The sequence below is a fragment of the Erpetoichthys calabaricus genome, chromosome 8, assembly GCF_900747795.2.
Source record: "Erpetoichthys calabaricus chromosome 8, fErpCal1.3, whole genome shotgun sequence".
NCBI lineage: Eukaryota > Metazoa > Chordata > Cladistia > Polypteriformes > Polypteridae > Erpetoichthys > Erpetoichthys calabaricus.
This window is the reverse complement of record NC_041401.2, coordinates 187,522,945-187,549,293: the sequence shown is the minus strand read 5'-3', so window position 1 is coordinate 187,549,293 and position 26,349 is coordinate 187,522,945. Positions and strand designations below refer to the sequence as shown.

The following is a 26,349-nucleotide window of genomic DNA, read 5'->3' as shown; positions in this document are numbered from 1 at the left end:
TTAGTGTTAATGTTTGCATTGTACCATGCAATGCATGTGTCTTGGTTATATGCCATTTACAATGCATTTTATTACTACAAATGTTTGTAATGCACCCTCTGTTTGAATGACAAGAGATTTGTAAAAACAGTTTTGATGTTTGTGAGGTGCCATTTGTTGAAGTGAGAGATGCAATGCATTTTATTGCTAACAGTTTTTGTGATGCACCATCTGTTGAAATGACAAATGCAATGCATATGTCTCTGTTATATAGATAGATAGATAGATAGATAGATAGATAGATAGATAGATAGATAGATAGATAGATAGATAGATAGATAGATAGATAGATAGATAGATAGATGGGATTAATAAAGTATCTATCTATCTAAGGGGAAATTCACATTGGTATGGGATTCACAAAGCAGTGTTAATGTTTGTGATGCACCAACTAAATAATCAACACATACCTCAGCATTAACATTTACAGTACACCATACAATGCGTACGTCTCTGTTATATGACGTTTGGTATGAGATTCGCAAAAGCAGTGTTAATGTTTGTGATGCACCATCTGTTGGAATGACAAATGCTATGAATTTTATTGTTAAAAATGTTTGTGAGGTGTCATCGTTTTGAATGACAGAGGCAAAGCAACCAGATGGACATGCAGTCAGAAACACAGACACTTATCCTTTCACTTGCTGTGCTACCCATCTAAAATGGTTTGAAATATAAGTATTCAATGTACACCTTAGTGTTAATGTTTGCATTGCACCATGCAATGCATGTGTATATCTGTTATATGCCATTTGCAATGCATTATATTACCAAAAACGTGTGTGATGTGCCATCTTTTGGAATGGCAGAGACACAGCAACCATATGGACACACAGACACTTATCCATTTAGTAGCTGTGCTACCCGCCTAAGACGAGTTGAAATATTACTTGATCAACACAGACCTCAGCGTTAACATTTGTAGTGCACCATGCAATGCATATGTCTCTGTTATATGCCATTTGGGATGGGATTCGCAAAAGCAGAGTTAATATTTGCAGAATGATAAATGCAAGCCATGTTATTACTGCATATGTTTGTGATGCACCATCTATTGGAATGATAGAGCCATAGCAACTGGACAGACACACAGACGCGTATCCTTTAACTAGCTGTGCTACCCATCTAAGGCGGTTTGAAGTTTAAGTATCCAATGTAGACTTCATTGTTAACATTTGCAGCGCACCAGGCAATGGCATGCATCTGTGTTTTATGCCATCTGGTGTTGGAGCCGTAAAAGCAGTGTTAATGTTTGTAATGCGTCATCTGTTGGAATAACAGAGACCTAGGATCTGAGTGGACTCACAGACAGCCATACAGACACTTCTCCTATTAATGGGTGTGCTACCCATCTAAAACGTGTTAAAGCCTTAGTAATTGACGGAGACCTCCAAGTTCACATTTGGAGTGCACCACACAATGCACGTGACTCTCTTACATGCTATTTGATTTGGAATTTGTAAAAGCAGTGTAATTGTTTGCGATGCACCATTCGTTGGAATGGCGAATGCAGCGCATTGATGCACCATCTGTTGGAATGACGGAGGCTTAGCAATCAGACTGACAAAAGGCACATAGCCTTTTATTAAGGTGAATTGGTGGACTTCACCCCTTTCAGTCCCCTTTTATTTTGAGTGGAGGTCCACATGTTGCACTACTTAGGGGTATAATGACATTGCATATTTTTTTTTTAGCCCATGACATATCTCTGTCTATAGAATAAATCATTTTTACAGACAGAGTAAAAAGCTGAACAGAGAGAATATAAACGTTGTGTGTGTGTAAACGACATGTCAGCGATGTATTAGCGTATGAGGATTAATGTTAGGTGTCCAAATCAATATAGCTTTGCTATTTTAATACTCAGTTCAGGCCTGATGGGTTTCACTTCATCACCTAATGTGGCGTATTGTTTCAGTTGCCTCTCCCAAAGCTCGCCTAAGGGCAGAAATGAAAATCTATTTAACAGGCCAGCTGTTTAGCATCCATAGAGCCGGTCCAGGCGGTTCGGTGTGCGCCTCAGGAAACATTGAGACAACATGACCTACAAGGTAATGAAATCTCAGTTTGCCCCCCAACCCCTCCCGCCCCTCCCACTTTTAAGTAATCCTGCCAAATTAAAGTCAAGGTCAGTGTCTTTGGAGAAGGAAACGAGGGCGAGAACCAAATACTGTACCTTGCGATTACCTCTACTGTATACACTGTGGAAGACTCAACACACAAAAAAGGTTTGGGGCAGCCACCCTGGCTGCGAAAAAAGGGGGACTGAAAATAGCAATGATGTCACCTGCTGAACTGTTTGAACTGTGAAAAGGTGGCGGCTTTAAAAGTGATGCCATCTCGGGTTGGAACCGGAAGTGACGTCGTTCTGGGCGCCTGAAAACCTGAGGTGACATCAGTCTGCGCGTCGGAAACCAGAAGTGACGTCATTGATGTCTAATCAGGCAGGTTTTCCCTTATCTGGCCTGCAGACACAAGAGATGAAGGTTTAGCGCACCCTGCCACCCCTTGGCCTGGCGGGTAATTACCTCCACTTGGCCCATTCATCTTCCTCCTAATCGCACGTGTGTGACAACATGTACGGCCGACCCTATCCCCGACACAGACGGGCAGGACGCGACTTTGCCACACAGCACACGGTTTATTTATTTACAGTCCTTCCGCCTCCACTCCTCCTCAAGAGCTTTGTCCACTTCCTCCGGACTCAGGCCGTCGAGTGGTGGTGACTGGCACCTTTTATAGGGCACCCAGAGGGAGTCCCAGTGCCCAATGAGCTTTTTTCGGCAGCACTTCCACCACACCCGGATATTGCCCTGTAAAATCCTAGGTGCCCCCTTTGTAGTGGCCACGTGCCCCAACAAGGTTGAGCTTCTATACTCATGACCTGTGGCCCTGCACTGCAGACCAAGGAGGCTGCTGTCTGTCGGTCCCGGAAGAAGTACACTCTTCCAGAATGACCGGGTAAGGGCTCCCGACCACCTGCCACAACACGTTGTTTGCCACCATGTCACGATCCTTATTAAATATGTCTTTCCAATAAAATCCAAGTCATCAGTGATACTCAAATGTGGCACTTGGTGCCATGGCCCGCCTGCCTAAGGTAAAGTCAACTCTGATGGAGGATCACAGGAATCATGGGGTAGAAGGGTCCTGTCATCGGATTGGCTGGCCCAGCACTCTCTCAGCTGTGGAATGGCCAATAGGGGGAAGGCAGCTTGATGGCCGAGGTCTCCAGGACTCGTATTATGGGATATCATCTCCTGTTGAATTCTGCTCTGCACTTGTAATATTTCTATTGCACTTTTGTATGGTATTGAGGATTACTTGTGTTCTGTTCTGTGTATTGTCTTGTATTGAGCCCCTTTTTTTGACACCCACTGCACACCCAACCTACCTGGAAAGGGGTCTCCCTTTGAACTGCCTTTCCCAAGGTTTCTTCCATTGTCATCTTAGAGAGTCAAAGCTGGGGGGCTGTCAAAATGCAGGGCCTATTCAAGCTCATTGCAGCACTCCTTGTGTGATTTTGGACTGAAATAAATTGTATTGTATTGTATTGCGGGCGGCACGGTGGCACAGTGGGTAGCGCTGCTGCCTCACAGTTAGGAGACCTAAGTTCACTACCCGGGTCCTCCCTGGGTGGAGTTTGCATGTTCTCCCCGTGTCTGCGTGGGTTTCCTCCCACAGTCCAAAGACATGCAGGTTAGGTGCATTGGCAATTCTAAATTGTGTGCTTGGTGTGTGTGTGTGTCCCGCGGTGGGCTGGCGCCCTGCCTGGGGTTTGTTTCCTGCCTTGCGCCCTGTGTTGGCAGGGATTGGCTCCAGCAGACCCCTGTGACCCTGTAGTTAGGATATAGCGGGTTGGATAATGGATGGATGGATTGTATTGACCCCCTTCTCTTTGACACCCACTGCACGCCCAACCTACCTGCAAAGGGGTCTCTCTTTGAACTGCCTTTCCCGAGGTTTCTTCCATTGTCTTCTTAGAGAGTCATAGCTGGGGGGCTGTCAAAATGCAGGGCCTATTCAAGCTCATTGCGGCACTCCTTGTGTGATTTAGGGCTATACTGAAATAAATTGTATTGTATTGTATTGTATTGCAGGCGGCATGGTGGGTAGCGCTGCTGCCTCGCAGTTAGGAGACCTGGATTCGCTTCCCGGGTCCTCCCTGGGTGGAGTTTGCATGTTCTCCCCGTGTCTGTGTGGGTTTCCTCCCACAGTCCAAAGACATGCAGGTTAGGTGCATTGGCAATTCTAAATTGTGTGCTTGGTGTGTGGGTGCCCTGCGGTGGGCTGGCACCCTGCCCGGGGTTTGTTTCCTGTCTTGCACCCTGTGTTGGCAGGGATTGGCTCCAGCAGACCCCCGTGACCCTGTAGTTGGGATATAGCGGGTTGGATAATGGATGGATGGATCTATCTATCTATCTATCTATCTATCTATCTATCTATCTATCTATCTATCTATCTATCTATCTATCTATCTATCTATCTATCTATCTATCTATCTATCTATCTATCTATCTATCTATCTATCTATCAAATAGTGCCTTTATCTCTCAGTTATATAAATTCACTTCATCTCTATGTGTCCATCTATCTATTGGCTGTATTGTAAATTGCCTTTCATATCTATCTCTCCAGCCATTCATCCATCTTATAGTGCAATTCATCCTATTTTAAATCCATCCATCCATTTTCCAACCCGCTGAATCCGAACACAGGGTCACGGGGGTCTGCTGGAGCCAATCCCAGCCAACACAGGGCACAAGGCAGGAAACAATCCCGGGCAGGGTGCCAACCCACCGCAGCCTATTTTATATTTCTTTTGGATATATAGTGCCTTTCCTTTCTGTCTATTCATCTATCAATCAAATGCCATCCAGTCAAGTTTTATATAAAGGAGTCAGCCAATACTCTAGTGATCTTGCTATTAATATGACTAGCATTAGCATATCTATCTATCTATCTATCTATCTATCTATCTATCTATCTATCTATCTATCTATCTATCTATCTATCTATCTATCTATCTATCTATCTATCTATCTATCTATCTATCTATCTATCTATCTATTGACCCCCTTCTCTTTGACACCCACTGCACGCCCAACCTACCTGCAAAGGGGTCTCTCTTTGAACTGCCTTTCCCGAGGTTTCTTCCATTTTTTTTCAATGGGGGAGTTTTTTCTTGTCTTCTGAGAGAGTCAAGGCTTTTTGTCAAAAGGCAGGACCTGTTAAAGCCCATTGCAGTACTCCTTGTGTGATTTTGGGCTATACAAAAATAAATTGTATTATATTGTATTGACCCCCTTTTTTTGACACCCACTGCACACCCAACCTACCTAGAAAGGGGTCTCTCTTTGAACTGCCTTTCCTGAGGTTTCTTCCATTGTCTTCTTAGAGAGTCAAGGCTAGTGGGGGGGGGGGGCTGTCAAAAGGCCTGTTAAAGCTCATTGTGGTACTCCTTGTGTGATTTTGGGCTATAATGAAATAAATTGTATTGTATTGTATTGACCCCCTTCTCTTTGACACCCACTGCATGCCCAACCTACCTGGAAAGGGGTCTCTCTTTTAATTGCCTTTCCTGAGGTTACTTCCATTGTCTTCTTAGAGCACAGGTGTCGAACTCCAGGCCTGGTGGGCCGCAGTGGCTGCAGGTTTTCATTCTCACCCTTTTCTTAATCATTGACCAGTTTGCACTGCTAATTAACTCCTTTTCCCTTCATTTTCATAGCCCTGTTTTTAAGGATTCAGTCCTCTCAATTGATTCTTTTCTTCATTAAATGGCAGCCAAACAGAAATGAGACCTGAAATGAGCCGACAGATGACCAGCTAAACAGGGGTTTCAAACTCCAACCAATTTCACTTCAACCAATTTCTTAATGACAAGCCAATTTTTGCTATTAATTAAACCCGTTACTTAATTCCTCGGCTTGCTGCTTCAGCAGACATTTCCCAAACTGTTGATTTTCTGTTTCTGATTATTGACCTGAGAGATCAACCTTCCTCAGACCCTCATCTTTCTTTATGTTCAGATAATGTGGTTAGCTGATCACCTGTTTGCTCGTTTTGTGTCTCATTATTGTTTGGCTGCTAATTAATGAAATAGAAGGAACTAAGGGGTCTGAGTCGAGTTAATTAAAACTAAGGCAAAAGAAGTTAATTAGCAGCAAAAACAGGTCACTAATTAAGAAGGTGGTTAGAATGAAAACCTGCAGCCATTGCGGCCCTCCAGGACCGGAGTTTGACACCCCTGTCTTAGAGAGTCAAGGCTGGTTGGGGGCTATCAAAAGGCAGGGCCTGTTAAAGCCCATTGTGGTAATTCTTGTGTGATTTTGGCCTATACAGAAATCAATTGTATTGTCTATTGAAAAAGAACAAACGTGTCAAACCTTTTCTTTCATGTTGACTCTCCGTATGAATAGAAATCTAATTTGCTGTGTATTATCTTCTTTTTTTTTTTTGTACATGCAGCCAGTGTTAAATTGGGAGAAACGAGTCAGCATCACATCTTCGGCCCCCAGCAACGTTTCAAGTCCTGCCGAGGAGCAGCCGCCAACTAGAAAGAAAGAGAGTCACATCATCAAGGGCTTGAAGAAGCTGCAGCGGAGACGGCCCATGGAGCCCTCTTCCCTGATGTCGAAATGGGGCTACAAGGACTGCATGAACTCAAATGAAGGCATATACTCCCCTGGTATCAAATGCGGGGCTCAGGGTGGCCCCAGGCCTCCGTTTAAGTGCAAAGCCGAGAGACTGGGCGCTCAGCGGGAATTCAGCAAAACGTTTGCGTACGATTCGGATTCTCACGATGACGCGGATGACGAGTCCGTCAACGTCCCCACGCTGCCCTTTGAGCTGCCGATGAAGGACTGTTGTAAGAAACTGACCCACAGTGTGTCCGACAGCCTGTTTAGTACGGAGCAGGCGGAAAAGCCGGGAAGTGGGAAGCCCCTGAGCTTCAACGCAAAGGAACAGCCCGAGAAACTGACGAGCTTTATCAATGGCTTCTTCTCCACTAGGAGGTCGTGTTCAGGCCTCAGGCCCCCCTTCCTGCAGTTTGAGGCTGGTTCCACGGACATCGATGCGGCACTTCAGCTCTCCGACATCGACGACCTGGAGGCGTTGGAAGATCTGCACGTCGAGAGCGCCGATGAGAAAAGCGGCGCCTCCGGTCGGCTCGCCGAGAATCAGGCCCACCACGTTGCCGTTGGCAGACCTTCCATATCACTGTGCGACAAAGATCAGAGCAAACCTTCTCAAGGAGAAAGCAGACCAAAGACTTTCAATCTGATTAAGCAGCACAAGGTGGTGAAAAAGACGTCCTCTGAAGAATGTATTACCGTCATTTTTGATGCCGAAGATGGGGAGCCTATTGAGCTCAGTTCACACCAGACTGGCGTCGTCTCTGTGAGCCGGAATGAGATTTCTGTCAATCAGCAGCAGACCATATCCAGCGCGGCGTACACTGAGCTGATACCTCAGGGAATGGCTAATTGTCAGAAAAGAAGCAGTTCAGGGACCTCCTCCGTCTTCGAGATCTCAGCAACCCAAGCCGACAAAACGGTAAATAAAAACGGTAATCTCCCGAGGGTGTGCAGCGACGGCGGGAGCTCGGAAAAGACGCCGTTGCAGAACTCTCATCCGGCGAAATTAATAAAGCCACCTTGCGTTCACACTCCGAACAAAATGACTTCTGTATCTGCTGTGCAGACGGTGGTGAGTCAAAGGACAAACGTGACCAAAATACCAAGCAGGGGCAAAGGGGGGTCACCACAAAAAGTCCCCAAGGCTTCGGCTTGTGAGGGCAGCAAAAACGGCGGGACGTCTTGCTCGACCGTACAAGAAAAGCTACCTTCCTCTCCTCCGATCAAACTGTCGAGGTTTGCAAAGTCTTCTGGTGGCTGCGGTCAAAGCCAAAAGGCAGAACTTGCTCTTGTAAAGCACAATTCACAACCTCCGCCGTGCTCTAAGATTCCCCAGAGAAATGAATCGGGAAAGACCCCTTGCACTGGAACTCCCGGGTCACCTGTGTGTCACCGGCGGCCTACAGACTCTGTCGATTACGGAGAACCTCCGACCAGAGACCGACAGTGCGAGGCCTTCCACCACGAGCTCAGATCTCCTTCTCCTCCTCCTCCTCCGCCAGGCAGGTCAACGTCTTTACTGATAAGGCCCAGTTACGAAGCCACCTCCCCGGTGGCGCTTAAACCGGTGACACAAAATGGCTTCTCGCTACATCCACTTCCAAACCAGCCAGCCAACCGAGACCCCCAGAATTCAAACTCTTACAGCATTGACAGTGCAGCAGCAGAACTCGATAGAGACCTCCCTATGGAGCCTTGCTCTCCAACACAGGTGGATAACACGACCGATCAAGTTCAGAGCCCCACTGGGGGTCACCAGACCCCAACGAAAGGTTCACCGAAAAGAATGTCTTTGAAAACAACTCCCGTCCCTAGCACGCCACAAGCTCAGGATTCCCTTGATCCATTTTTCAAGGGTTCCAAAAACGCCGTCTGTGGTTACAGTCCTCAGAAAGGTTCCTCCCTACAAAGTACGTTCACCAGTAAGAGAGGACACTTAGGTGACGGTGGCCTGCCACTTCAGTATAAAACATCTTGCAGTTTACCTGTCGCACTCCACTACGGGACACAGTCACAGACTTCGGTTTTGACGCATCCGTCCCACAGCATCGAAAACGGTCTGCTAAACACGGATGAAAAAACGGTCAAGACGCGCATTCCGGTTGGGGTGAAAGTGGCGGTGAAATCTCCTCAGCTGCTCCGGAAAAGTTCGACAGTGCCGGGCAAGCAAGAAAAAGACAACATCAACGCGGCTTCCAAAGGAACGGTGACGTCGAGCAGCCTGAGGCAGTGTAACGCTCCGGAGGGAACCCACTCTTTAGAAATGGGGTCGGCAAAGTCGGATCAGGAGATTAAAGGAGACGACGCTCTTGATAATCCGGTCCGAGAAGAATCCCTCCCTTCAGTATTAAATGATTGCGAAAGTCCAAGTCCGGCAGAAGACAAAGTCGAAGGAGAGAGCCGACTGTTCAAAAGGTCCGTTTCGGTGACTACCAAGCCCCATCTGAAGCCAGCTCTTGGAATGAATGGAGCGAAAGCCCGCAGCCAGAGTTTTAGCACGCACTCCGGGGATAAGTCCGGTATTAACATCCTGGAAGGACATGGGAAGGTGCGAACTCAGATAATCACAAATACGGCGGAAAGGGGGAGCTCTTTAACGAGACAGAATTCCGCCATCGAGGGCTTTCAGGCGAGGCCTACGTGCGGCCTAAACGAGAGTCCATCTCACGCTGGTAGAGGAGCCGACCATTCATACAACCGGCAAAGTTCCAATGGAAATACAAACAACCACCAGGGCAGCCCGAGCAAGATATTCGGCCGGGCGCCACAGAAGCTTGATGGTTCAAGAAGTACGTCAAAACACGAGGGGAGCAAATCGCCACCTCAGAAAGAGCTCCGCAGTTTACCTTTAGTAGACAAGTTAGGACTGAAAAGTTTTAAGTCGCCGGAAAATTCCAAATCTCCGCCCGGGTATTCTTTGGAATCCACTGCAGAGCAGATGGCTTGTGGTTTGTTAGGTTCGAACAGAAGCGATTCCCACAAAGCGGCCAACTCCGTAGATGTTCCCGAGAAACTCGTCAGTCCTTCGGTGTCCACCATCGAGGAAAAGGTTATGATGGGCATCCAGGAGAACGTGCAGAAAGGCCAGGGGCAGGAGAAGAGCCACACCTCAGAAATCAAACAAAAAATGGGCCCGTCACTGGCCAGCTGGTTTGGCTTCCGAAAAAGCAAACTTCCGGCTCTAAGTGGCAAAAAGGCCGAGACGTCAAAAACGAAAGAGGAGAAGAAGGACGGCAAGGCTGGGCTGATGTTGGGGGGCAAACCCTCCAAGTCAGATAAAAAGAAAGATAAGAAGAAAAACGAACATCAGAGTAAAGAGGGTCAGGGCCAAGCGAATAAACTGGAGAGTGGCGACAGAATCATCGCCATAATCGACTATTCGAACAGTCATGGAGGTGCGCCAGCCAAGCAGCTTCAATACCCCACAGCCTGCGTCTCAAAGGACCAGTTCATGAAGGAGCTGCTGAGCAGGTAAGCATGCATTAACTTAATGGGTCGTACTTTAGTTTAGGCTTTGTTCCTCATTTAGTCTTATGTAACACTTCTTTGGGTCTTCATATAAAGCATCTGTCGATCGGTCACTCATCTCTGACATGAAGGTAAAAATGACTTGTTAATATGAAGGATTCACGAGTCTTATGCAAAATATTGTCATAGATAGATAGATAGATAGATAGATAGATAGATAGATAGATAGATAGATAGATACTTTATTAAACCCAATGGGAAATTCACAAAAAAAAGTTAGGGTTAGGGTTAGATGGGTTAGATGTTCCTTACCTGGCCAATGAAGGACATGATGAATGGGCAGGCATCGTGACCAGGTTGGTTAGTGGTACCTTCTCCCGGTCAGGTAGCCATTATGCAGGAAGGAGAGAGAGCAGCTGCCTCCTGAGGCGTCATTTTACCTCCAGGACACCAGGTGGCAGTGCCCTTCTGGTGTGGCTCCCGTTTAGAGACCTGCAAGGCTGCATGGGAGTTGTAGTTTTGCTGGGCAACTCTATTGAAGGTTCTCAGGTGCAATTAGGAGCAGGTTTCCTTATTATGGGGTGGTCCAACCAGACCCAGAAGTGCTTCCAGGTGACAATTTCATGGATTTGTGGTGAAAAGCAGCCACTCCACCTCATCCAGCAGTCAGAAGAGAGTGGAGGTGGAAAAGGAAAGGAAAGGAATTGTGACTGACAGGTGATAAGAACCCATAGAAGTCTATTTTGTTGAAATAAAAACTTTTTATCTGTGAACCCGTGACTGTGTGGTTTGGCCGTGTCTGAGTTTTTGTGGGGTGCAGGTGCCCCCCCCCCCCCCACAGGTCACAATATGTAATATCAAGAGAAATTAGTCTCAGCTAAGCCACCTCCCAGAGTAAAGCTCTGTTAGTTGGTCGCATTGCTTGAGATGAAGACACACTTTACTGAAGCTTTGTCGGTGTTATGGAGACCCAAACAAGTGTTCGTTAAGGTCTTGCTACTTAGGAGTTCATGAGGAATAGATGCATTTTTGCAGTGTCGTAAAATAAAGTATAAATCACTTAATGATTGTGGTCTGGGATGGCACATCGGGTACCACTGCTGCCTTATGGCTCAAAGGGTCGAGGTTCAGATTTCAACCCAAGCAAAATCTGTGCCGAGTCTGAATGTCCATCCATCCATTTTCCGACCCACTGAATCCGAACACAGGGTCACGGGGGTCTGCTGGAGCCAATCCCAGCCCACACAAGGCACAAGGCAGGAACCAATCCTGGGCAGGGTGCCAACCCACCGCAGGACACACACAAACACACCCACACACCGAGTACACACTAGGGCCAGAGTCTGAATGTTTCTCCCATAATTATGTTGGCTGCCTCTGTGCATTTTGGGTTTGGTAACTGCTGATTGGTCCAGTGTAGATTTAGGGGTGTGTTTATTGGTCACACTAATTAGGCTGTGTTTGTGTGTACAAGTGCCATAAAATGTATTATTATTATTATGATTATTATTATATGCCGTGATGGCCCGTGACCAATGTTCAGGAATAAGCCTTTTTTTAAATGCATAGCAAGTGTTCTCGCTGTTCTTTAAGTAAAATATCAAATAGTAGGAAGAATGGGCTGACGCATTTATTTGATTTCAGTGTGTTGTTAGTACCCCAGTGCCTATCAAAAGTTTTCACATTTTATTTTATACAGCACTGATTCACGATAGATCATTTACGGAAATGTCTGCTCGGTGACACGAAGGTTCCAGACACTGAGCACACTTTTGTGTTAAATATACCTGGGAGCACTTTGGCAATAATGAGGATTACAAGCCCATGAGATGTCACACCAGACATTTTGGCCTCAGTGATAGAAGGCCTTTTGATTTCATTTTATGCTGCCTGGCATTGCACATATGGTACTGATGGATTAGGAGGGAGGTGGGTGGCCTGTTAGTCTAAGTGGTCACAGACTGTGGGATTGGGTGAAGACGTACGGTGCCTTTAAAAACGTATTTTCACATTGTACCCTTATACACGGAATCACAGTGGGATTTAATTTGGCTTAATGTCAAAGTGAAAACAGATCGGTGGTCTAAGCTATGGGTTCTCAACGTCGGTCCTGGGGACCCCCTGTGGCTGTGGGTTTTTGTTCCACCCAACTTCTTAGACCAGGGGTTCTCAACATCGGTCCTGGGGACCCATTTGGCTGCAGAATTTTATTCCAATCAGCTTCTTAGACCAGGGGTTCTCATTGTAGGTCCTGGGGACCCCCTGTGGCTGCAGGTTTTTGTGTCCACCAGCTTCTTAGACCAGGGGTTCTCATCGTAGGTCCTGGGGACCCCCTCTGGCTGCGGGTTTTTGTTCCCACCAGCTTCTTAGACCAGGGGTTCTCATCATCGGTCCTGGGGACCCCTGTGGCTGCAGAATTTTATTCCAATCAGCTTCTTAGACCAGGGGTTCTCATTGTAGGTCCTGGGGACCCCCTGTGGCTGCAGGTTTTTGTGTCCACCAGCTTCTTAGACCAGTGGTTCTCATCGTCAGTCCTGGGGACCCCCTGTGGCTGTGGGTTGTTGTTCCCACCAGCTTATTAGATCAGTGGTTCTCATCGTCGGTCCTGGGGACCCCCTGTGGCTGTGGGTTTTTGTTCCCACCAGATTCTTAGACCAGGGGTTCTCATTGTAGGTCCTGGGGACCCCCTGTGGCTGCAGGTTTTTGTGTCCACCAGCTTCTTAGACCAGTGGTTCTCATCGTAGGTCCTGGGGACCCCCTGTGGCTGTGGGTTTTTGTTCCCACCAGCTTCTTAGATCAGTGGTTCTCATCGTCGGTCCTGGGGACCCCTGTGGCTGTGGGTTTTTGTTCCCACCAGATTCTTAGACCAGGGGTTCTCATCGTAGGTCCTGGGGACCCCCTCTGGCTGCTGGTTTTTGTTCCCACCAGCTTCTTAGACCAGGGGTTCTCATCATCGGTCCTGGGGACCCCTGTGGCTGCAGAATTTTATTCCAATCAGCTTCTTAGACCAGGGGTTCTCAACGTCAGTCCTGGGGACCCCCTGTGGCTGTGGGTTTTTGTTCCCACCAGCTTCTTAGATCAGTGGTTCTCATCGTCGGTCCTGGGGACCCCCTCTGGCTACGGGTTTTTGTTCCCACCAGCTTCTTAGACCAGGGGTTCTCATCGTCAGTCCTGGAGACCCCCTCTGGCTGCAGAATTTTATTCCAATTAGCATCTTAGGCTACAGGTTTTTGTTCCCACCAGCTTCTGATTTTAATTGGACTCCTGGGCTGATTAAGTGAACTGTTACTTCCCAGATTCTGTGTTTTGGGAGCAATATAGAAATTAGAAAACTAAGTTTGGTAAAAAAATATTTTTCTTAAAAAGTACTAAGCAATTTTATGGGAATAATGTATTTTTTTTTCTTTTTAAAAATACTTTCACCTTGATATGCGTTCTATTTGTTCTAATTGTTTCGTTGTTTTCTAATTCGTGGGTCTGACGCTAAAGCAGATTCAGCCTTTCGTGATTGCGTGTTGTTTGCCCGGCTGTCTGCTCTGCTCGTTGTCATTAATAAGATACAACGAAGGGGGCAAAACGGCACAGAGAAAGGGCAAAATAGAATGAAAGCAACAGAAGTGAGTTAGTTATTCATTTAAATCAATAGCAAAAATGGAAATATTTCTAAATATCTTACAAATGTAAACATCCTGATGCTGTACTTTCTTAATGTAAAGAACAATTGCCAGCTAATTAATTGAGATCAGGGTTAGCAGTTGTCACTGACTATGAATCTGGTTGAAGCAAAAACCTGAAGCCCCCAGGACCGACTTTGAGAGCCCCTGGATTGGTTCATTTTAATATATATATATATTTTTTACCAAACTTATTTTTCTAATTTCTATATTGTTCCCAAAACACAGAATCTGGGAAATAACAGTTCACTTAGTGAGCCCAGGGGTCCAATTAAAATCAGAAGCTGGTTGGAACAAAAACCTGGCAGCCACAGGGGGTCCAGTTTGGGAATCTCTGGACTAAATGAATTACAAGCGTAAAGCACACAATAATTGATCTTATAAATGTTCACCCCCTTTAATATGACACATCACCGGTGCAGCCGACTTGGCTTTAGAAATCACAGAATTTAGTCGAGTGGAGGTCAGAATTTACTCGAGTTCCTCCATGTTTTTTATGGGGGACAGGGGACAATCAGGCTGGGACAGAGCAGGATCTTCTGTTGGCTGTTGGCACAAAGTCAGAAGTGCACAATTGTCTAGAAATTAGACACAGGGAGAACATGCAATCTCCACAAAGGAAGAACGTTAATCCTGGTCTCCTTTCTGCGAGGAGCTTACAGCGCCAACACTGCGCCACCCAATTAATTATAAAAAATTTTAAAAAAGCTAAATATAAGTGAAAGATGCCATGCAATATTAAGAAATGCCTAACAAGAGGACCATTAGTTGTTTTCAATGAAGCTCTCTCTCAGATTATGATGAGAGGTGCCTCTGTGGACCTCTACCAGATAGTGAAAACTGACACCTTTTCATAAGAATTGAGAATATTAAGACTTGAAGCCCGCATTCTAATATTTCAGAGACATGATTCAGAATTCTTATTTATTATGTGCGTCTTGAAGTAAGTCATTATATTTCTTCTAACGCCTCAGATTTGACCGGTTTGCGCTAATTCAGACTTTTTATATCTGAATCCTACTTTGTTCCACTATACATGTGACAGTTATGTCCCTTGTGGCCAGGCACAGGAATGACAGGAGACACGCCACGGGAAAAGTTGGGACCCCAGCTACGTTGTCCCATTTAATTAAATGGAAAGTCCAACAAAAGAACGTCTCTTGGCAGTTATTGTTCTTGCCCAGACAGAATGCGAAACAAATTAGCTCAACTTTAGCCGCAGATATATAGGGTCTGTCTGAGAGGAGCTCTGTCTGATGGGTCGCTCTGGTCGCAAAAAGTTTCTTATGGCTGGTGAACAGGAAGGGGCGGGGCTAAGTGCCCTCACTAGAGTGGTTTTCTCAGCACTGCAGGCAGAGAAGAGAATGTTAGCAACAGCGCCCCCCTCTTATCCCAGCAGGTTATTACATACAGTGCATCCGGAAAGTATTCCCAGCGCATCACTTTCTCCACATTTTGTTATGTTACAGCCTTATTCCAAAATGGATTAAATTCATTTTTTTCCTCAGAATTCTACACACAACACCCCATAATGACAAAGTTTATTTGAGGTTTTTGCAAATTTATTAAAAATAAAAAAACTGAGAAATCCCATGTCCATAAGTATTCACAGCCTTTGCTCAATACTTTGTCGATGCCCCTTTGGCAGCAATTCCAGCCTCAAGTCTTGTTGAATATGATGCCACAAGCTTAGCACACCTATCCTTGGCCAGTTTCGCCCATTCCTCTTTGCAGCACCTCTCAAGCTCCATCAGGTTGGATGGGAAGCGTCGGTGCACAGCCATTTTAAGATCTCTCCAGAGATGTTCCAATCAGATTCAAGTCTGGGCTCTGGCTGGGCCACTCAAGGGCATTCACAGAGTTGTCCTGAAGCCACTCCTTTGATATCTTGGCTGTGTGCTTAGGGTCGTTGTCCTGCTGAAAGATGAACCGTCGCCCCAGTCTGAGGTCAAGAGCACTCTGGAGCAGGTTTTCATCCAGGATGTCTCTGTACATTGCTGCAGTCATCTTTCCCTTTATCCTGACTAGTCTCCCAGTCCCTGCCGCTGAAAAACATCTCCACAGCATGATGCTGCCACCACCATGCTTCACTGTAGGGATGGTATTGGCCTGGTGATGAGCGGTGCCTGGTTTCCTCCAAACATGACACCTGGCATTCACACCAAAGAGTTCAATCTTTGTCTCATCAGAGCAGAGAATTTTCTTTCTCATGGTCTGAGAGTCCTTCAGGTGCCTTTTGGCAAACTCCAGATGGGCTGCCATGTGCCTTTTACTAAGGAGTGGCTTCCGTCTGGCCACTCTACCATACAGGCCTGATTGGTGGATTGCTGCAGAGATGGTTGTCCTTCTGGAAGGTTCTCCTCACCCCACAGAGGACCTCTGGAGCTCTGACAGAGTGACCATTGGGTTCTTGGTCACCTCCCTGACTAAGGCCCTTCTCCCCCGATCGCTCAGTTTAGATGGCCGGCCAGCTCTAGGAAGAGTCCTGGTGGTTTCGAACTTCTTCCACTTACGGATGATGGAGGCCACTGTGCTCATTGGGACCTTCAAAGCAGCAGAAAATTTTCTGTAACCTTCCCCAGATTTGTGCCTCGAGACAATCCTGTCTCGGAGGTCTACAGACAATTCCTTTGACTTCATGCTTGGTTTGTGCTCTGACGTGAACTGTCAACTGTGGGACCTTCTATAGACAAGTGTGTGCCTTTCCAAATCATGTCCAGTCAACTGAATGTACCACAGGTGGACTCCAATGAAGCTGCAGAAACATCTCAAGGATGATCAGGGGAAACAGGATGCACCTGAGCTCAATTTTGAGCTTCACGGCAAAGGCTGTGAATACTTCTGGACATGGGATTTCTCGATTTTTTTATTTTAATAAATTTGCAAAAATCTCAAGTAAACTTTTTTCACGTTGTCATTATGGGGTGTTGTGTGCAGAATTCTGAGGAAAAAAATGAATTTAATCCATTTTGGAATAAGGCTGTAACATAACAAAATGTGGAAAAAGTGATGCGCTGTGAATACTTTCCGGATGCACTGTACCTCGATCGAGCCCATGAGGAGATCCTGTGACGCGCATGCTTGACACCCCATACACCTTCACACGTTTATAGAATCTAAAAGATGTCTTGTTTTCCATAATTATCAGATAAAAAAGGCTTATGTCCAGAGCATAGTCACCATGGCAATCTTGGCAACTGCAACTTGACTGTGTTTTCAGCTTTCTATATTTAAGTGGTTTGTGTGTGGCAGAAATGTTTCACAGATCTTTGAAAACCAAGAACTTGGCCCGCCTTAGGCTTGAAAAGTCAATTAAAAGAAAATAGAATTTCATGCTTAGATTCAAACATTGTTGCTGATTCCGAGGCCTTAGTATCCTGGGGGCTACGTTAAAGAACTAGGTGCACAGCAGCTAAATGTCGTAGCCCTAGAGTACAATTAAGTACATTGGAAGAAGATAAATCACTAAGTGAGGCGAAAGCCATTTGAGAGCCTTACAAAGATAAAAAGTAGAATCTTAAAATCAATTTAGGAATGGGCAGTCAATGGCACGTTTGCAAAAAAAAAAAATCCTCTTGCTGCTGCCTGAATCATCCCAGCCTTTCATGTCTGACACATTTCTAATGTGGTGAATGCGCGTGAAGCGATTTATTCAACATTAAACCTGAAGTACATCTGCATTGAAAGCTTTCAGGCGGTGTTTATACTGGATAGCGTGCCGTTATCTGGCATATGGTGATGGTCCTGCTGGTAGCGTTAATATACAGTATACAGTGCGTGTTATGTTACATCCTTATTCCAAAATGGATTCAATTCATTTTCTTCCTCAGAATTCTACACACAACATAATGACAACGTGAAAAAAGTTTACTTGAGGTTTTTGCAAATTTATTAAAATTTAAAAAACTGAGAAATCCCATGTCCATAAGTATTCACAGCCTTTGTCATGAAGCTCCAAATTGAGCTCAGGTGCATCCTCTTTCCCCTGATCATCCTTGAGATGTTTCTGCAGCTTTATTGGAGTCCACCTGTGGTAAATTCAGTTGACTGGACATGATTTGGAAAGGCGCACACCTGTCTATATAAGGTCCCGCAGTTGACAGTTCATGTCAGAGCACAAACCAAGCATGAAGTCAACGGAATTGTCTGTAGACCTCCAAGACAGAATTGTCTCAAGGCACAAATCCGGGGAAGGTTATAGAAAAATTTCTGCTGCTTTGAAGGTCCCAGTGAGCACAGTGGCCTCCATCATCCGTAAGTGGAAGAAGTTCGAAACCACCAGGACTCTTCCTAGAGCTGGCCGGCCATCTAAACTGAGCGATCGGGGGACAAGGGCCTTAGTCAGGGAGGTGACCAAGAACCCGATGGTCACTCTGTCAGAGCTCCAGAGGTCCTCTGTGGAGAGAGGAGAACCTTCCAGAAGGACAACCATCTCTGCAGCAATCCACCAATCAGGCCTGTATGGTAGAGTGGCCAGACGGAAGCCACTCCTTAGTAAAAGGCACATGGCAGCCCGCCTGGAGTTTGCCAAAAGGCACCTGAAGGACTCTCAGACCATGAGAAAGAAAATTCTCTGGTCTGATGAGACAAAGATTGAACTCTTTGGTGTGAATGCCAGGCGTCACGTTTGGAGGAAACCAGGCACCGCTCATCACCAGGCCAATACCATCCCTACAATGAAGCATGGTGGTGGCAGCATCATGCTGTGGGGAACTGGGAGACTAGTCAGGATAAAGGGAAAGATGACTGCAGCAATGTACAGAGACATCCTGGATGAAAACCTGCTCCAGAGCGCTCTTGACCTCAGACTGGGGCGATGGTTCATCTTTCAGCAGGACAACGACCCTAAGCACACAGCCAAGATATCAAAGGAGTGGCTTCAGGACAACTCTGTGAATGCCCTTGAGTGGCCCAGCCAGAGCCCAGACTTGAATCTGATTGAACATCTCTGGAGAGATCTTAAAATGGCTGTGCACCGACGCTTCCCATCCAACGTGATGGAGCTTGAGAGGTGCTGCAAAGAGGAATGGGCAAAACTGGCCAAGGTTAAGTGTGCCAAGCTGGTGCCATCATATTCAAAATGATTTGAGGCTGTAATTGCCGCCAAAGGTGCATCGACAAAGTATTGAGCAAAGGCTGTGAATACTTATGTACATGGGATTTCTCAGTTTGTTTATTTTTAATAAATTTGCAAAAACCTCAAGTAAACTTTTTTCACGTTGTCATTATGGGGTGTTGTGTGTAGAATTCTGAGGAAAAAAATTAATTTAATCCATTTTGGAATAAGGCTGTAACATAACAAAATGTGGAAAAAGTGATGCGCTGGGAATACTTTCTGGATGCACTGTATGTAATAAATTATAAACTGAATCTTACTACTTTTTAAAAAGTATTATTTATGTGTCTTCATGTTTAGGAACGATCACGAAAAAATTATTAATGGTGTCTTACCAGGTTGCACTTCCTGGCTGTAGAACCCAAGCCACGTGTCCTTTGATTTCTCGTGCGGTTTGGTCCGGATTTCTCCTTCCTTGCTCTTAAAGCCGTTGTCACATTTCGAGACTTTTAGTCACCTGGCATGTCGACTGCAGTTGCTGATGACTGTGCCACTGCGTCCCAAACTTAGAATACTTGTCCCTTTTTTGTGACTGCCAATAATGTGCTGCCTGATGGAACCAGTACTCTGTATGAAGGGTGAGCAGGTACGACGGCTTCAGCCACAGTCTCCGATGTTTTTTTCCTTTTGTGTGAGTGGTTATTAGCTGCGGTGAGTTGAGCTGCAGTTCCAGTCCTTTTTCCATTCTGTTATGATGCATAAAACACGACAAGCCAGACAGGTGAGCCTCTCTTCTGTTTTTGAGGTCCTGAACGTTCACGTCCCTTACTCCATTCCAAGTACTGTACTTATGGGGTGAGCGTTCATTGATTATCAGAAGTCATACGAACAAAGCACACCCCTACGACTAACCTGTTTGATTTTGTCAGGGTGAGTCGCAGACTTGCTGGAGTGAGTTGTGGGATATGTCCCATTTCGTGATTGGTGGTCAGTGGAGCCCGCCACTGACTGCCTGTCAATCATTAACATTATGTAAACAAAGGCTACGACTGAAAAGTCGTCTAATGTGGCATGGTGTTAAGTCTCCTCTACATTCTATACACTTCTCTGCTCCTTTCACCTAGTATGTGTTGCCAGTTCCTTTTGCCACGATCTTGCCGCTCTCACCAGTCCATCTGTGCCCAGTAGAAAGCCCCACTCTGGATAAAAGAATATGCTAACACCCAGTCGTCTGTCACAGAGGGGTCTACATCAAGGAAGTGATGGCATTCGGTGATAAGGCTGAGAGCGATGTTGCTTTGCATTTACCTGTTGGCCAATCAGAGAAGCAAAAACTATTGTACCACCTGTTCTTAGCTGAGAGTGTGCTGGCAGCTTTTTCCTTGGCAATGGGATTCCTCCTTCGTCGTCTCAAACTAATGATGAACCTTAGAACTGAAACCTAAGACGGGCAAAGGCCAATCACACTTACACCCAGATGGATTAATAGGGTATATTTATGAGCAGTGCATGAACTGGACCGGTACCCACTTCCCCATTCTGTCGGCAGTTAATACATGTGCACCAGTGCATACCAACACTTCACCCCCCTGACTAACCTGTAGTTAGAAGACAATCTGTCCTTTCACCGAGCTTTCACACTTCCGAGGGGAACTGTCTGAAATAGTGTCTGTATTTCAGCACACGTTAAGACCTCCAAGGGGGAACCAATCCACACTCCTCCACAATGGGTTCAGTAGTTTTCAACCCACAACACCAGGGAGTCCCCCTTTTAGACTGAGACCACTGGTTATGACAGGTATCTACAGTGCCTGTAGAGAGTATTCAGCATCTTGGACGTCTTCACATTTTATTGTTCTGCAGTATTGATTCATGGTGGGTTTAATTTGGCCTTTTTGACAACTGATCGAAGGAAAAAAGAATCTTTGATGTCAAAGTGAAAAGAGATCTGTGCAAAAGTGGTGTACATTATTAATAAGGATTAGGATCAGGGGTCGGGATCAACAGAAAAAGAGACCTTGATGTCAAAGGGAAAAGAGATCGGCGTAAAACAGTCTACAGTGTTAATAAGGGTTAGGGTTAGGGAGTGGAATCATCAGAAAAAGAATCTTTACTGGCAAAGTGAAAAGAGATCTGTACAAAAGTGGTCTACATTATTAATAAGCATTAGGGTCAGGGGTCGGGATCAACAGAAAAAGAATCTTTGATGGTAAAGTGAAAAGAGATCGGCATAAAATAGTCTACAGTATTAATAAGGGTTAGGGTTAGGGATTGGGATCTAACATAAAAAGAATCTTTACTGGCAAAGTGAAAATAGATCTGTGCAAAAGTGGTTTACATTATTAATAAGGATTAGGGTCAGAGGTCGGGGATCAACAGAAAATCAGACCTTGATGTCAAAGTGAAAACAGATCGGCATAAAATAGTCTACAGTATTAATAAGGATTAGGATCAGGGGTCAGGATCAACAGAAAAAGAGACCTAGATGTCAAAGTGAAAAGAGATCTGTGCAAAAGTGGTCTACATTATTAATAAGGATTACGATCAGGGGTCGGGATCAACAGAAAAAGAGACCTTGATGTCAAAGTGAAAAGAGATTGGCGTAAAATAGTCTACAGTATTAATAAGGATTAGGATCAGGGGTCGGGATCAACAGAAAAAGAATCTTTGATGGTAAAGTGAAAAGAGATCGGCATAAAATAGTCTACAGTATTAATAAGGGTTAGGGTTAGGGATTGGGATCTAACATAAAAAGAATCTTTACTGGCAAAGTGAAAATAGATCTGTGCAAAAGTGGTTTACATTATTAATAAGGATTAGGGTCAGGGGTCGGGAATCAACAGAAAATCAGACCTTGATGTCAAAGTGAAAACAGATCAGCATAAAATAGTCTACAGTATTAATAAGGATTAGGATCAGGGGTCGGGATCAACAGAAAAAAAATCTTTGATGGTAAAGTGAAAATAGATCTGTGCAAAAGTGGTTTACATTATTAATAAGGATTAGGATCAGGGGTCGGGATCAACAGAAAAAAAATCTTTGATGGTAAAGTAGAAAGAGATTGGCGTAAAGTGGTCTAAATTATTAATAAGGGTTAGGGTTGGGGATTGAGATCAACAGAAAAAGAATCTTGGATGACAAAGTGAAAAGAGTCTTGTTCGGACTTCACAAGCAGAAGAGAGTCTCGTCTGTCTGATGTCTCATGTTTTATGTATTAGAATGGAAGAAATGGTAAGGGCATGGCAGTCGTTAACCCTTCACACAGTGCCACTCCGTCGGGCAGTATGGATCCTTGTTCGGAATTCACCAACAGAAGAGCGGCTCGTCTGTCTGATGTCTCAGGGTTTAAGTACTATTACCAAATTAAGAAAAAAGAAAGGGCTGCTGAACTCGTCGCGGCTGTTAACCCATCACACGGCGTCCATTCAGCACCAGCTCCATCAGGCATCACGCTATTGGCTATCAGAAAAAAGGGGCGAGTACGGCTGTCCTGTGCCCAGGACTGCAATTTCCAAGTTAAGCAGTTTGACACAAATAGGCAACAAAAAGTTGCGTCATGTGACATCGGCTTTAACTGATGGAAGGTTCGGCACACATGGTTCAGAGAGGCAGGTTTGCTCCCTTGACTGTAAAGACATTTCCTGAACCCTGTCATCATCAAAATCCCAACTTGTCAGTATCGGGTGAGGGCAGGAGAGTGGGCACAAAGGTAGCAGAGGGAAGATGAAGGACCTCCATACCGCACGAGAAGCTCACAGACACAAGCTTGCGTTCCGCATTTCCTGTCAGCTGCCTTAAGGGTTAGGAAGTGCAATTAATGGGATGCTGGCAGCAGAAGTCGGCTCGTAATCCATAGCTGTTGTTCACTTTTTAATTTGGCAAAATGAGAGAGAGGGTCATTTTCTATCCTTTCTGTATAAATGAGTTTCTGTAGAGTTGTCCATCTGCCCTCCAGCACCTTTGGAACAACTTCAGGGTTAAGTGGCCGTCTCCTTCACAGTCACTTCAGCCGGAGACCACTACGCTGTCACCAGGCACAATCCATCCTGTGCCCCCCGGTGTCCCACAGCAATCTGAGATAGAAAAATATATCATTATGTGTGCTTGAATAAATTGATATACTGCCTCAAATTGTAACCGACAGATTTTATCAAGGCTAGTTAGAAACATTTATCACTCAAAGGGTCCAGGGACAGAAAGATACAAAGAGGTTACTTTAAACATTAAAGCAGTGGGAGAAGCCAGCAGATTGAAGGAGGACGGTGTAATTTATCAGTGGAATCACTTTCTACCTGCAGAGTTGATAAGAAAGCCGCTCAGCAGACAGAAAATGGATCAAATCATGTTTCCTACAGGAGTGCGTCGAAGGGTAACTCCCAGGGCTCCGCTCCGCCTGGCGTCTCCATCGACACCCAAGGAAGCCACCAGAAAAGCAGCGAATTGAAGGCAGAACTGGGAATGCATAATGAAACCATGGTGAGTGGATTAGGAGCGACAGACAAAAACGGAGTAGTGGACGGCCCTGGTCCAGCTCTCCATTGATGGCAGGGGTTAGAAATGAACGCATTTCATGTTAAAGAGATCATTTAGGACATTTACAAAATCTCACTCTCTCTCTCTCTTACTCTCTCTCTTACTCGCTCTCACTCTATCTATCTATCTATCTATCTATCTATCTATCTATCTATCTATCTATCTATCTATCTATCTATCTATCTATATAGCACATAGATTATTTTTGGCTTATTTTTAGTTTCACGTACTTTTTTCTCATGTTTGAGTTATTATGTCTTCTACAAATTATTTTATCCTTTTGCTAAGTTATCTTTTATGTTTATGTACCACATTTACGTATTTATTTATTTTACCATAAAGACTTTTGAAATTATACCATAGAAAATTAATTTCTGTGCTACCTAGAATGATGTTTGCTTTCCAGGTAGATAGCTCTGTATAACTAAATGGAAAATGACATGGCCTTATGGATGAGGTTTTTTTACCTTGTGAAAGTGAAATTCTTAGGGATAAACTTCCTATTTCTTTTTATTAATTTTCATGAAAGAACTGCAAGATCCGGTGCTGAGGATACTTTAAGAACAAAAGCATTTGATCAATAGCAATCATCCTGCAGATCCCAGCTTTACACGTTTTCTTTCTTTCTTTCTTTCTTTCTTTCTTTCTTTCTTTCTTTCTTTCTTTCGATAGATAGATAGATAGATAGATAGATAGATAGATAGATAGATAGATAGATAGATAGATAGATAGATAGATAGATAGATAGATAGATAGATAGATAGATAGATAGAAAAGACATTTCTAAGTTTAGCCAGCATTTAACCAATTCTTTCTTTCTTTCTTTCTTTCTTTCTTTCTTTCTTTCTTTCTTTCTTTCTTTCTTTCTTTCTTTCTTTCTTAGATAGATATATAGATAGCACTTCTAAGTCTGGACAGCATTTAACCAATTCTTTCTTTCTTAGATAGATAGATAGATAGATAGATAGATAGATAGATAGATAGATAGATAGATAGATAGATAGATAGATAGATAGATAGATAGATAGATAGATAGTGTAATATAGGCGCTATATAGCGTCCGACCCGGCACAGACTTACTCAGAGGCACGTGTAAAACCAACAGTTTCTTTATTTTTCTTCAACTGGAGGGCACATCTTCCCCGTAATCCCTCCAGCCACAACACAGTCCCACAAGCACTTAATATATCACACACAATACTTCTTCTCTCCACCTTGGCACCACCACTCCTCCCAGGCAACCTCGTCCTCTTCCTCCCGATTCTGGCTCACGAGTGGTGGATGCTGGCCTTTTTTATAGCCCACCCGGAAGTGCTTCAGGTGCTTGATCACCTGCGGCTAATTGCACTTCCGGGTGGGGCTGCAGAGATGTCCAGGTGGGTTCCTGGCTCCATGCAGCACCCCCTGGCGGCCACCCCAGCTCCCCAAAGGGTTGTGGAAAACTCCATCTCCCAGGAACCCCTGCGAGAAACTGAGGCACCATCAAAAAGCCATTGTCATATTTAGTTCTTTGTCACATATCCCAGCATGCAATGGATACTTGAAGTCTGAGATTCACAGACATCACCAGGTGCTGAGGGTCTTCTCTGGTGGTGATCTGCCAAGCCTCCAATGCAGCCATCTTCAGCTCCTACTTGTTTTGGTGGGCTTGTCCTCTTTAAGTTCCTTCTTCAGCATATGGAAGGCCTGCTCAGTTGGATTTCAATCAGGTTACTGGTTTGGCCATTCAAGAATTTTCCATTTTTTCACTTTGATAAACTCCTGTGTGGCCTCAGCAGTGCGTTTGGCTCGTTATCTTGTGGTAGATAGATAGATAGATAGATAGATAGATAGATAGATAGATAGATAGATAGATAGATAGATAGATAGATAGATAGATAGATAGATAGATAGATAGATAGATAGATAGATAGATAGATAGCACTTCTACTAAGACTGCTAAGTATTTAACAGAATTTTGTTTGAAGAAATACACAATCAAGTCAAACTTCTTCAACAAATGACTTCATGTAAAAAGACTTTTTCTCCTCAGGGATTCACAATCATATCAAATAAAAAAAAATCAAACCAAATTAGTCAAAGTAGAAAAACAAAGAAAAAAACCAAAGAGACAAAAAGTAACAAAACAAAATTGAACCCCCACCCAAGTGAAAGAGAGGAGAGCTAACAGCATAAGTCAAGAAAAAAATTAAATAAGTAAAGAAATGAAGAAAAAATGAATAAGGTCACAATGTCACAAACCCCCCCCCCCCCCCCCCCCCCCCCCAATCAATGATTATTCTGAAATTTTATTATTCTCAAATGATTTTTTGATGAAGAAGAAGGTAGCATTGCATACAATGAAGTCAGACGCAGGAGCACAACAGATCTCACGTCCCACCTGAGTGACAGCCAGGAGGAACAGAAAGGGCAAAAATAGTTAAAGAAACAAAGGGGGGGGGGGGGGGTTGTTTTTCCCACATATAGATGCTTATTCTGAAATACTTTATCAATCTCAATTATTATCTTTTTTCTCTTTTTTTTTTTTTTTGAAGAAAGTAGCATTGCATACCATCAAGTCAAACTTAGTCAGCAAATGACTTAATGCGAGAATAAAATTTTCTCTCAGGGATTAACAAAGTATATGAAATAAAAAAGAAAAAAAATCAAATTAAAATAGTCAAATTAGAAAAAAAAAGAAGAAAAAAAAACAAAACAAAGAGACAAAACCTAACAAAATAGAATTCAGCCCCCATCCGAGTGGAAGAGAGGAGAGCCAACAGCAGGACAAAAATAGTAAGAAATAAAAAATGTCTCCCCCCCCCAAAAAAAAACCAAATGCTTATTGTAAAATGTTATTAATCTTAATTTCTTTCACTTTTAAAACAATCCTCCTTTTGTGTTTCTCAAGTTCACTCCGGGGGTCCCCTGCGACTGCAGGCTTGTTGCTCCAGACGGC

General features: G+C 44.5%; 1 protein-coding gene across 4 annotated transcripts in view; it reads left to right on the top strand.

Annotated features, from left to right (window-relative positions):
• Window positions 1-26,349, top strand: part of LOC114656379 (nck-associated protein 5-like) — a 771,015-nt gene that overhangs the window by 590,367 nt on the left and 154,299 nt on the right. For 3 of the 4 annotated variants that reach the window (XM_051930744.1, XM_051930745.1, XM_028807982.2), the window contains 2 exons: window positions 6,511-10,151; window positions 23,177-23,354. In XM_051930744.1, coding sequence (XP_051786704.1) covers window positions 6,511-10,151; window positions 23,177-23,354 — 3,819 coding nt within the window. The remainder of the gene's footprint in view (window positions 1-6,510; window positions 10,152-23,176; window positions 23,355-26,349) is intronic. The other variant, XM_028807983.2, reaches the window with a different exon arrangement.